At 45.2% G+C, this 13034-nt stretch overlaps 1 protein-coding gene across 10 annotated transcripts in view; it reads left to right on the top strand.

Annotated features, from left to right (window-relative positions):
* The window catches only part of FBRSL1 (fibrosin like 1), a 592776-nt gene that overhangs the window by 248040 nt on the left and 331702 nt on the right, over positions 1 to 13034 (top strand). For all 10 annotated transcript variants that reach the window (XM_032229092.1, XM_032229090.1, XM_032229091.1 and 7 more), the window contains exon 4: positions 8800 to 8835. In XM_032229092.1, the coding sequence (XP_032084983.1) occupies positions 8800 to 8835 (36 nt within the window). The remainder of the gene's footprint in view (positions 1 to 8799; positions 8836 to 13034) is intronic.

The following is a 13034-nucleotide window of genomic DNA, read 5'->3' as shown; positions in this document are numbered from 1 at the left end:
GACTTCGGTGGGAGAAGCGACGGGAAAGGAAGGAAGGACTAGAATTCTGGCTATGTGTGACAAGTGGGTGAACAGGGTGCAACAAGCTGTGTGGGAGGGAGGGAGGGAGGAGCACGGATGAAGAACACACATCCTTGCTTCCAAGGATAGAAACAAAAACTAGGAATCTGGAAAAAAAAAACAGGAGGTGGAGAAAGGACCTGGGAAACCTTTGTTAGAGGCATGGTTGACATGAAGTTGTGGTTGGGTGTTTCCTTGCCGCCTCCATCGCTTTGTGGTTGAAGCTTTTGGGGTGCTTCCCATCTCTTGTAGGCCTGGAGAGTTTCTCTGTGTTTCGTGCACATGGATACAAAAGGACACACCAGAATGTCTTTGGTCCATCTTGTTCTTTTCCATCCTGGCTAGTGGAAGCTTATGAGAAGCCCTCAAGCAGTTCCTCAGAAGTATATTGAATTAGGGAGCTGCTGCTGCTGCTGCTGCTGCTGCTGCTGCTGCTGCTGCTGCTACTACTACTACTACTACTACTACTACTACTACTACTTCTTCTCTCCTCCTCCTCCTCCTCCTCCTCCTCCTCCTCCTCCTCCTCCTCCTCCTCCTTCCTTCTTCCTCCTTCTTCCTTCTTATCTTCTAATTCTTCTAATTCTTCTAATTCTAATTCTATGGATGATATGTGGTCTCCTCCTCCTCCTCTCCTCCTCCTCCTCCTCCTCCTCCTCCTCCTCCTCCTCCTCCTCCTCCTCCTCCTCCTCTTCTAATTCTAATTCTTTTTCTAATTCTTCTAATTCTATGGATAATAATGGTTTCTTCTTCTTCCTTCTTTTTCTTTTTCTTTCTCCTCCTCCTCTTCCTCCTTCCCCTCCTCTTGCAATGTTGTGAATGTTCTCCCAGAATAATGGCTGTAAGGGAAGCTTTGTTGATACACAAAATGACAGCTATTTCTGTCTATAGGTGAGGAACAATAAAGGAACTTGCTTAGAAGAACTTCACCTGGTTTTTCCACCTCCTCCTCCTAGTATATTCCTGCAAGTGCAGGGTCCACTTTTCAGATGATTGAATGCCACTTTGCACAGTCAGCTGCATCTGCAGGGCTCAGGCCCCGTGGCTTACATATCTTTGTTGATCATGTCTTGCCATCTCCGTTTTGGGCGCCCCCGAGGATGCCAGCTATTGACTTCTAGTTGTTAGCCAGTCTTGGCCATGGTGGAAAGTAGAAGGTCAGGACATGTCCATACCGGTGGAGCTAGCCTTCTCCCATCTTCTCTGTAATTGGTGTCACACCAAAATGCTGTTGAATGGTGTCATTTGTGATCCATCCACCCACCCATCCATCCATCCATCCACCCACCCATCCAAACACCCACCCACCACCCATCCACCCCTCCATCCACCCACCCATCCATCCACCCACCCACCCATTCATCCCTGCTTCATAGATGCTACTCCATTTCTGGAGACTCTTGAGTTCTTGGTCAATGGCAACTTGAAGGACCTGTATCTCCTTATCAATAAATACCTAGTAAGGCTCCATTGTAAAGCTAAAGGTTCCCCTCGCACATATGTGCTAGTCGTTCCCGAATCTAGGGGGTAGTGCTCTTTTCTGTTTCAAAGCTGAAGAACTAGCGCTGTCCGAAGACGTCTCCATGGTCATGTGGCCAGCATGACTCAATGCCAAAGGCACATGAAATGCTGTTCCCTTCCCACCAAAGGTAGTACCTAGTTTTCTACTTGCATTTTTTACATACTTTCAAACTGCTAGGTTGTCAGAAGCTGGGACAAGTAACGGGAGCTCCCTCCATTATGCGGCACTAGGGTTTCGAACTGCCGAGCTTTCTGATCGACAAGCTCAGCGACTGAGCCACTGCTCCATTGTAAGGCGTAGCTAAATGATTTGAGTGACTATTGGTTAAAACCAACATGTTTGGAGACCTCCAGCAAAGGGGAAATATTCTCCCAAGGTGATTTAACAGGTAGAGAATGGATTGAGCAGAACCTTCCCCCCCACCCCTGAAAGAACCACACAGATAACGTCCTTGGTGCTCCGTGAACTTAGTCATTGACTTCTGGGAACACCAAGGACCCCACAGATCCAACCCCGACCTACAAATATTCTCTTCCATCATAGTTTGTTTCATCCGCTACCACGTTGTTGCTACGAGGAAGAACCATTTTTAAAAAAATAAAAAAATAAAAGCCTCTTTAACCAGAGCAGATCTCATCAGCATCCATTTCTGTTCTCAACTCTGTGCCCTCAGATGCACTTGAGATGTAAGCTGGTTTGCAAACCATGCTGTTAAGCAGCTAATCTCCTGCCCTGCTCCGGTGAGTCAGAATGAAAGTCTGGGCCACAGGCCGTTCACATGTCAGAGCAGAAACCTTTGCGGACTTGGTTATAAAGCAACACAATCCAAATACTTGGCTGTCAACTTTTAGATCAGCAACCCTGGGCAGAAGCGGGAGGATCATGTCAGCAAGGGTGAGGCCACCTTGAATCCTAAAAATTATGTTTATCTTAGGAAGCAATGCAGTTCGCTAGCATTTTGGTCATGTTCTCTCCATGTAGTTACCTAAAAGTTTGTGGGAGCAGATTCCACCCACCTCCTGCCCCGCTCTATCTGTAATGGAATGTTTGGATGATCTTGGGGGAGAGAGGGAAGGAAGGAGAGGGAGGGAGGAAAGGGGAGAGTGGACTCTGAAGATGTAAGGAGAGGGATGGAAGATGAGGAAGGGAAGGAAAAGAAGGAAGGAAGAGGGAGAGTGGTCTGAAGAAGGAAGGGAAGGAAAGAAGGGTAAGAGTGGTCTGAAGATGGAAGGAGAAGGAAGCGAAGAAAGGGAAGGGAAGGAAGGAAGGAAGGAAGGAGGAGAGTGGTTGGGAGATGGAAGGAAGAAAAGGAAGGAAGGAAGGGAAGGAAGGAAGGGTAAGAGTGGTCTGAAGATGGAAGGAGAAGGAAGCGAGGGAAGGGAAGGAAGGAAGGAAGGAAGGAAGGAGGAGAGTGGTTGGGAGATGGAAAGAAGAAAAGGAAGGAAGGGGAGAGTGGTCTGAAGAGGGAAGGAGAAGAAAGAAGGAAGGAAGGAAGGAAAGGAGAGAGTGGAGTCTGAAGACACAAGGAGATGGATGGAAGAAAAAGAAAGGAGGAAGAGAGGGAGGGAGAAAGGGAGGAGGAAGGGAAGGAAGGAAGGAAATAATCAGACCTAGGAAACAATCGGATAAGAGAGGGAGGAGCCCTCGGTTGCTTAATAGTTAGAGGAAGAAACTTAGGAAAGATCCTCCCTAATTACTCAGGCAGTTAAAAGTAGTCCTGGGAACTTTGTACGTTCATTCTCCCAAGCTTTTGTTAATGTAGCCTTACACTAAAGTAGAATTAGCCCATCTGGTCATCTTTTTCGTCCGATTGATTTTCCTGAGGACTGACAATCGGGCGTGAAGAAATCTTAAAAGAATCAAAGAGGCAAACCCCGATGACTATTTGGATTAAAAGGAAATAGGGAGCTGCCTTTTTGGGGTTGTCCCAAAAGAATACCAGAGTTGGAAGGGACCTTGGAGATCTTCTAGTCCAGAGCAGGAGGCCCTCTATCGTCCTGTTGCTTCCCCCTTCCCCTTCTGCTCCTTTGTCCCATAATTGTCCTAATTCCCGCCCCCCCCCCAAAAAAAAACCCTTGTTAAAAAAAGCCACCTGGCACTTTATATAATGGCTTTTGAAAAAAAATGGGTTTATCTTTTCTTGACCCATCCGCTTATGCAGAGCCCGTCTTTTTTTAATGGATTTTCTCCGTTGCTAAATGGAATGGATTGCTGCTTATTATCCTCTAAAATAGAGCCCCGATCTGCCCACAAGAAATAGCAGATATTGGAAAGCTGTATTAATTGGAAATAAATAGAGAACGCTCGGTGGGGGTGGGGTGTCATAAGAATCACAATTTGGTGCTGTGTGTGCATGGGGGGGGTGTTGAAATTGACTGCTCTGTGGTCCCCCCTCCCCGAGTTTATAGGAAACTGGTTCCTGTCGTTAGAGGGAGCTAAGCCCTTCGATTCTCGGGGGCATCCCTGGATGAATGGGGTGGGATGAGGGGCACAGCAAGAGCCTAATGGACTGATAGACCAAAGCAGAGAGCAAATTGGCAATTAGAGGCAGGTTGGTTGGCTGCCCCTAGGAGCCCCCAGGTGGAAATTAGAAAACATGATTTTTCAGCCATAAATAGCAGCTGGTTAGGGAAGAGCTAGAGATGCAGTGGCTCAGTGGCTAAGACGCCAAGCTTGTCAATCAGAAAGTTTGACAGTTCGGCGGTTCGAATCCCTAGCGCCGCGTAACAGAGTGAGCTCCCTTTACTTGTCCCAGCTTCTGCCAACCTAGCAGTTTGAAAGCATGTAAAAAATGCAAGTAGAAAAATAGGGACCACCTTGGGTGGGAAGGGAACAGCGTTTCGTGCGCCTTCAGCATTGAGTCATGCCAGCCACATGACCACGGAGACATCTTCGGACAGCGCTGGCTCTTCGGCTTTGAAACGGAGAGGAGCACCACCCCCTAGAGTCGGGAACTACTAGCATATATAGCCGAGGGGAACCTTTACCTTAGGGAAGAGTTTGCAAGAAGCGGTTGCCACCTCAGATTAGGTGGCATGGAGAACTGGGCACCTGTGTGTCGGCGTAGGGCGTATTTCTCCATCAAGGATCAGGGCCACACGTGAAATTCCAGTTAATTTATTGCTTCCCTCCCCCATACAGCTAGTCCTCGACCTACGACCAAAATTGAGCCCCAGATTTTTCTTGCAAAGCGAGACAGTTGCTAAGGGAATTCCACCCCATTTTACAGATCTTTCTTTGCATGGGCGTTAAGTGAATCACGACAGTTGTTCAAAGTTAGCAATTACAGTTGTTAACTGTAATTGCCCCTTTGATTCCTTGTTTGTCAGAAGGTCGCAAAAAGGGATCATGTGATTCCGGGACATTGCGACTGTCATAAATGTGAATCAAGTTGTCAAGCTGTCAGAATTTTGATCACGTGACCACGGGAATGTGGCAGCGGTCATAAGTGTGAAAAACGGTCCTAACTCAACTTTTTTCCAGTGCTGTGGTAACTTGGTACAGTCACTAGAAATACCGTTGTAAGTCGAGGACTATCTGCATGTAAGAATGTAGTCCACCGATAGTCAGCGTTAAATTGGCCCTAGAGAAGAGTTCATGGAATTATTATATTTTTCCAGGAGGGCCAAAAGAATTTGAAAGAATGCAATAAATTTTGTAAATAAATTTAAATAGACAAAAAAAACCACGTTATTTTTCACAGCAAGCAAGATAAAGCAGGAATGGTTAACTTGATCACTTTACTTAAGAGGAAAATATGTTCTTATTTGGATATCACTTCCCGAATTTGTGCTTTTGAAGGAAAAAAAAAATGAAACGTCGATCTTGGTTTCTTGGTTAGAAAGATTTGGTGTTATAGAAATGGCTAGTTATACATTAATGCGTAAAAGCAAAAAATTGAGGTTGGAGTGTGATTATCCTGTATTGTGCTAGAGAGAGGTTAGAAGTCAATCCCCCCTTTTCTTTCTTTTTTTCTTCCCCCTTGGACTTCACCCCCTCTTTCCCTCCCCCCTGTTCCCTTTCCCTCCCTTACTTTCTTATTTTCTTTTCTTCTTTGTAGTTTATATAATAATAAAAAAAATATATGAAGAGTTCATGGAATTCAAGAGGAGTTTGACTTGGACCGCTTGCGACAACGTAATGATTCCAGATTGATTCCTCTCTTGACTCCTCCTTCGAGCTCCACCTATTCAGTTCCTACAACCCTCCCTACTTATTCACCCACCCAGCAAGGGGTTCTCTGCCCGGTTGCTAGGTGGGCATGGCCTAGTCACACTCCTGCACCATGGGGGAGGTGTTTTCATCCTCCTGGGCTCCGGTGACTCTCTGGAAGCCAGAATGGGTCTGTTTCTGGAATTTCGGGAGGCCTGTTTTTCGCCCTCCCCGGGCTCCGGAGGCTTTCCTCGAGCTTCCAGGAGGGCAAAAACAGCCTCCCCCAGGCTCGGGATGCTCTCTGGAAGCCAGAAATGGGCCCTCCCCAAGTCTCCACACGGGTCCTGCACTTACCTGGCATCCAAAATGGGCCGCGTGGAGACTCCTGGGAAGTGAGGCTTGGACACGGCCAGCCAGGAGTGGGATTTGGAGGTTCGCTGAACCGCGCAGGATCTTCGCCAGAGGATTGCACAAACCCGGAGCAGCCCACGCCTGCACCCGCCCCTCAAAAGAATCGTGTCAGCTTCTGAGTGAGTGTGTGATGTTTCTGTCGCTCCTTCCAGCTGTTAGACCAGAGTAGGCTGTTTCGCCTGTGGAGAAATGAATAAATGTCAACAGAGGAGAGTGGGGGAGGAAACACCAATGAGAAACAACCCCCTGCCCACTGCAACAGCGTTTAGATCAAGCTGAGCCTCGTTGGTGATTCTTTACGCGCCTTCCGTGAAAAAGAACGAGATTTGTAATTTCCAGGTCTCCTGTTGTCTTTTTCATTACTTTGCTCCTGGATCATCTCTCGCCTACTTCGAGAGGTTGGGTAACTCCGGCGGATGGGTTATTCAGCTCTTTTATTTTTATTTGTATTGTTTTAGAAAAAAAAAATCCAGAGTAGATGTCTTTTTTTTTAAAGAACAAATCCCTGTCATACAGTCTGTACTTTCATGTTTTGAATAAAAATAAATATTTATACAACAACTACCACAAAAAGTGCAGTGCAAAAGGAAGAACCTTTGCAATTTTTTAAAAAATTCCAAAATTATTATTATTTTATTTGTGAAGGTTATTTTAATTGTGACGGTCATTTTAATTGTCAGTCTTCTGACACGAATGAATGAATATTCATTCATTCATGTCAGAAGACTGACAATTAAAATAACCATCCCAATGAATGAATGAATGAATGAATTCTAAAATGTCAATTTTAATTTATATACTATTTGTACTTTGATGCTGTCTTGTACATCTCGAGAGGCAGACCCACAAACATACACAGACACAGGTTTTATTGTACAGGCAGTCCTCGACTTATGGCCACAGCTGAGGCCAAAGTTACTGCAATTGTTCAGTTGGGTCACACGGTCGCTAAACGGATCAGGCTTCCCCATTGACTTTGCTTGTCAGAAGGTCGCAAAAGGGGATCGCATGAACTTGGGATACTGCGACTGTCAATAAATATGTGTCAGTTGTCCACCATCCAAATGTAAATCACTTCACCATGGGGATGATGCAATGGTGCAAAAAATGGTCATAAGTCACTTTTTTCAATGCCGTTGTAACTTCGGATGGTCACTAAGTGAACTGTTGTAAGTCGAGGACTCCCTGTACACCACCCAGGCTCCCTCCTGCTGATCTCCTTGGTTCCATCAATTCACACCTATGATTTACATTCTTCTCTCTACATATTGCAAGGGTGATTGGGATGTTGGCAGCTTTTTAATGGGATGCTCAGCCAGGGACACACATCAGTGTAGCCAGAACCTTATCAAGGTAGCCCTCAACTTAGGGCTTCACTTAGTGACCGTTCAAAGTTACAACGGCACTGAAAAAAGTGACTTAGGACCTTTGCAACCTCCCCATGGTCACGTGATCAAAATTCAGACGCTTGGCAACTGACTCATATTTATGACGGTTGCAGTGTCCTGGGGCCCTGTGATCTATTCTATTCCATTCTATTCTATTCTATTCTTTCATATTTCTGCTCTACTCTATTCTATTCTCATTTCATCTTCTCTTCTCTTCTTCCCTTCCATTCCATTTCTATACCATTCTGTTTCTATTTCTATTCTATTGTATTCTATTCTTTCATATTCTATTCTACTCTAACCCTACCCTACCCTATTCTACTCTATTCTATTCTTATTTCATATTCTCTTCTCTTTCTTTCCCTTCCCTTCCCTTCCATTTTCTATTCCATTCTGTTTCTATTTCTATTTCTATTCTAGTTCTAATTCCTTTTCTTTCCTTTTTTTTCTTTTCTTTTCATTCTATTCTATTCCATATTCCAGTGATGGTGAATTTTTTTTGCCTCGGGTGCCAAAAGCACGTGTGAGTGTGCCATAATGTAATCCCTCCCCCCCTGTGCCACCTGTGCATGTGAGTGTGACCCCCTCCCGCTGCCCTGAGCATGCACACACGCACATCTTTCTTGGAGCCTGGGGAGGGTGAAAACGGCCTCCCCCCCGCCCTGCGGAGGCCCTCTGGAGGCTGGAAACAGCCCATTTTCTGACTTCTGGTGGGCCTGGTAGATCCGTTCTTCACCCTCCCCAGGATCCAGCTTTCTTGGAGCCTGGGGAGGGCAAAAAACGACCCAATGGCGCAACTGGAAGTTCAGGAACGAACTTCCGGTTGGCCTGTTGGGCCTGTTTTTTGCCCTTCCCAGGCTCTGGAGGCTTTTCTGAAGCTTGGGGAGGGTGAAAACAGCCTCTCCTTGCCCTCTGGAAGGCTGAAAAATTAGCTGAGGTCTGTCATGCCAGCTAATACTATGGCACACATGCCATAGGTTCACCATCAGAGTTCTATTCTATTCTATTAGGATGCCAGGTACACTTAACAACTGTGTTACTACCTTTAACTACTGCAGGGATTCACTAAAGAACGGTGGCAAAAAAGGTTATAAAATAGGGCAAAACTCACCTACCAGCATAAATTTCGGGCTCAGTTGTGGTTATAAGTTAAGGTCCACCTGTTTATCCATTGGCCAAAGACCTCCTTTTCTTAAAAAAATAAAAATAAAAGCCTTCTTTGCAACTATTTTTACGACTTAACATCAATTTTCTCTTTTTCCACAGAGTTCTGCTCAGTCGTTGTCAGGAAAAGGTTATTCGGTAAGTCATTTTGCGCGTCTTCTACGTTGCTTGTGTTGTTCCTTGACTGGAAAAAGAGTTGGGCCATCTGTTGCGTTTTCTCGGGTCCTGACGCGAAGCAGCGTCCTAAAAATAGGTTTGGGAAGATAAATTCTCCCACTCATGTTTATTACACCTCTCTTCCGAGGAGCGAATGTGAAGCATGCTCTCTAAACGAGGGAATACGGACAAGAAAATGGGGTTGTTGTTTTTTGCGCCTTCCCACTCTGAAGTTGTCTCGTTTAATATATGTATGTTTTCTAAGTGTTGATCCCCAGCTCACAGATGGATGTAATATTATAGGATTCTTTGGATTTGAAGAAAGCAAACTCTTCTGTACTAATAGACATATTGGGTGCTTCGGTAGCACATTGTAGATCATCATTACCTTATTTTAACAACCCCATAATCGCTTGCAGGGTGGAGTCTGGGCAACTGAATTGAGCTAGCATAGTGTTTACTGGCCGGATGCCTTTGTTGTCACCAATGTGGAGTTTTGTTCAGCAGATATATTCTCACAGTGCCCAGATCAAACTCACAGCTTCCTGATTATAAAGCAAAAGCTCCACCTCCTTTGGTAGCGCATTGTAGATGCTCTCCGTCTAATCTGAGAGTCGTAATCAGGAGAGAAATGTATATAGGTAATCCTCGACTTACAACAGTTCATTTAGTGGCCAGTCAAAGTCACGATAGCACTTAAAAAACTGCAGTTGATAAGTTAAGTCTCCAGTTAGTACAGTTAAGTAATCTGGTTTCTCGTTGCTCGTCAGAAAGTCACAAAAGGGGAATCACATGACCCTGGGACTCTGCAACTGTCATAAATGTGAGTCAGTTGTGTATGAATTCTGATCATGTGACCATGGGGATGCCACAATGGTGGTAAGTGTCAAAAACTTGGCATAAGTTGCTTTTTCCAGTGCCATTGTAACTGTTCTGACCTTGGCTTCCCCAAAAAGCACGAAGCAGATTCCTTGTCCTGACAAAAAAACCTTTTATTAAACAAATGTGAATTCCTCTCATTCACATTCAGCAACGCCTGGCAAACAGTCTTTCAAAGGTGGATTTATGAGCACAGACCTTACCTAGCTTGGAAAGCTGCCATGTCAATATTTTCCAAACATAGGGCTGTGAAAGGAAAGACTGGGCACAGAGTCTCTCTGAGATTCACGGACAGATCTTCACACTCCTGAAACGAACTAATAAACGAATTAACCAATTCTTTCCTGCAAAAGCCCACTCACCTTTCACTCTGCTTTTATTTCCTCTGGGAGGGGCCATTTACCGTCCACCTGTGGCTTCACTCCCAAGTCAACCCCTGTTCCTTAGCTGTTCTGTTATTCTGGCAGCTCTGCGCATGCACACACTGGGAACAGGCTCCAACTGTTCTGCCTCACTGATATCTGACTCTGAAGGCAGCTGATAACTGTCAGAGAGGTCTGGCGCCCTCTTCTGCCTCCGACATAGAGCCCACATCAGAGTCTTCCCCACTCCAGGACTGGCCCATCTTTCTCCCCAACCTCCTCACTTTCCGAATCTGCTGCCAGCTCCGCGGGCAGGCCAGAACAGTAACTTCGAACAGCCCCTAAATGAACGAAGTCGAGGATTTCCTGTACTAACTGGAGCCACTGGAAATAGTAGCTTAGCAACCTTTTGCCTAGCTTTGACTGGCCGTTGAAATCTACAAATTGTGTTTTTGGCTTGCGGGGAGCATCTCCCTCCTTCCTTCTATTTGTAAACCATTTGAAACTTATTTGTAACCTATTTGTAATATATAGACCTATGGAAAAAGACCCCTTCTCGGCTTCTTATCAGCTTTAATTATAGAGTCAAGTTTTTCTTACCTCGGACTTCTGCTAACAAACAGGCAGGGGGGGAGGGGGCAATTTGGCTCTGGCGAGTATTCCTTATTGGAAAAAAAATACTTTTGACACCACCCTGGTACTAATAAATCACCGAGCAGACATTTTATTGGGCGTTCCAAACCTTTCCTTTTGATCAGCTCAACAAAAAATGATGCATATGAGGGCAGGGTTGTTTATCTCAAAACTGCCAAAGTTCTAAGATTTTGTTTCTTTTTTTAAATTGCTGGGTCTTGCAGAGATCAACTCCACCCAGCCATGAATTTTGGAGACCTCCCAACGAGGGAGGATTTTGTGTTCATGCGTCCTTAAATGTGACCTGAGGGAAATCATTGTGCGCCGAGAGAAGGAAAATGGGGAAATGTTCTGCTTTTCACTGTGTTTTGCTCACTTGATGGCTGTTCCCCTGGCTTGGTAAATAGTTTGCAAGGCTACGTCAGGGGTGTCAAAGTTCATTTCATTGAGGGCTGCATCAGGGTTGGGTTTGACTTGGGGGTTGGGTGGGCAGGGGGCATGGGCAGCTCAACGTCACTCATGTCGGGGGCACCTGTGGTAGCCAAGTGCTAAGGTAGGACTTCTCTGAGACCCTTCCTCACTCTCATTATAATCTCCTTCCTTCCTTCCTTCTTTCCTTCCTTTCCTTCCTTTTTTCCTTCCTTCTTTCCTTCCTTCTTCTTTCCTTCCTTCCTTTCCTTCCTTTTTTCCTTCCTTCCTTTCCTTCCTTCCTTCTTTCTTTCCTTCCTTTTCTTCTTTCCTTCCTTCTTTCCCTTCCTTCTTTCCTTCTTTCCTTCCTTCTTTCCTTCTTTCCTTCCTTCTTTCCTTCCTTTCCTTCCTTCCTTCTTTCCTTCCTTCCTTCCTTCCCTCCCTCCCTTCCTTCCTTCCTTCCTTCCTTCCTTCCTTTGTATAGAGTCTTCTACTTGAGAAGATTGGACTAGTTTAATGACAAAAAAAGGAGTAGGCACAAAATGATAGCAGTCTTCCAATATCTAAGCCTGTGATAGCGAACCTCTGGCAGGCATCCTGGAAGTGGCATGCAGAGCCATGTCGCCTGGCACGCGCATCATTGCCTGTTCCTCTTCCGGGTTTCTGGTGCGCATGCGTGCGCAACCATCAGCTGGCCTTCATGCATACGGCATTGATGGAAACTGGAAGAGCTGGTCTTCCGCTTTCCGGTGTGAGCATGCACACGCCGGCCAGGGTGCCATAAAGAAGGTTGCCATAAAGAAGAAGGGACCAAACTATTCTCCAAAGCACCGGAGAACAAGACAAGAAGCTACAGATGGAAACTGACCAAGGAGAGCACCAAAGTAGAACTAGAGAAAATAATTCCTAAAAGTTAGAACAGTTGACCAGTGCAACGACTTGCCTCTAGATATTGTGGGTGCTCCATCACTGGAGGTTTTGAAGAAGAGACTGGACAGCTACCTGTCTGAAAAAGTATAGGGATTGGACTGGAAGACCTCCAAGGTCCCTTCCAACTCTGTTTTTCTGCCTTCCTTACTCTATCCCTTTTATGCTTGTAAGCCTCTCGCTCGTGGAGGAGACCTTTAAAACACAGAAGCTTGCAACGAGTTTGTAAACCTTTTATTTGCGCTATTAAAACATCACCTCTGCGATTTGGGATTGCTACTCTTGTAGGCGTCTTGGGTGCTGTGAGCTTTTTTTTTAATAATACTTTTTTTTCTGAAGTGAAGCAACCAGGAGGCCAAATATAGAACCGAGTAGATAGTTTTAGCGTCTTTCACCTCCTGTGTGCACTTTCAATATGATTGGTTTGCCTTCCTGTTCCACCAGGCCAAAGGTGGGAGAAAAATACCAAGGTGTCTGTAGAATTGTTTCACAGATGCTTCATATTTCACGTGACTTCTCCTCTCCTGGCAAAGCTACCCACCAAACCACCTTCACCCCTTCCAAAATCTTTTAAATGCATTCTATTTATACTTAATCGCATTCCTCTAACACTGCAAACAATATAGCCTAAGTGGAAAGAATCGCAAACAAGACAAAATAAGCAAAATATCAAAGAGGGAACAGACAGAGTGTTGTGACCAAGGCTTCCCAAAAACAGAAAGCCGACTCTTCGTACCGATAAAACCCCTTTTATTTAAGGTGAAAGGGAATTCCTCTCCAACAAAATCCCAGCAAGCAGTTTTTCAAGAGATTTCACAACTACAGACCTTTATCAGACTTGGAGAGCTACCAGGCCGATATCTTCCACTCTGTAGCAGACAATACTTGGCAAGAAGTCAGGAACAGATCTTCACCCTAATGAATTGAACTAATGGTCTCCTGCAAACTCCACTCTCCTTTTGTCCATCTATT

Source organism: Thamnophis elegans, chromosome 13, assembly GCF_009769535.1.
Source record: "Thamnophis elegans isolate rThaEle1 chromosome 13, rThaEle1.pri, whole genome shotgun sequence".
Classification (NCBI taxonomy): domain Eukaryota; kingdom Metazoa; phylum Chordata; class Lepidosauria; order Squamata; family Colubridae; genus Thamnophis; species Thamnophis elegans.
This window is presented reverse-complemented; position numbering and strand designations above follow the sequence as displayed.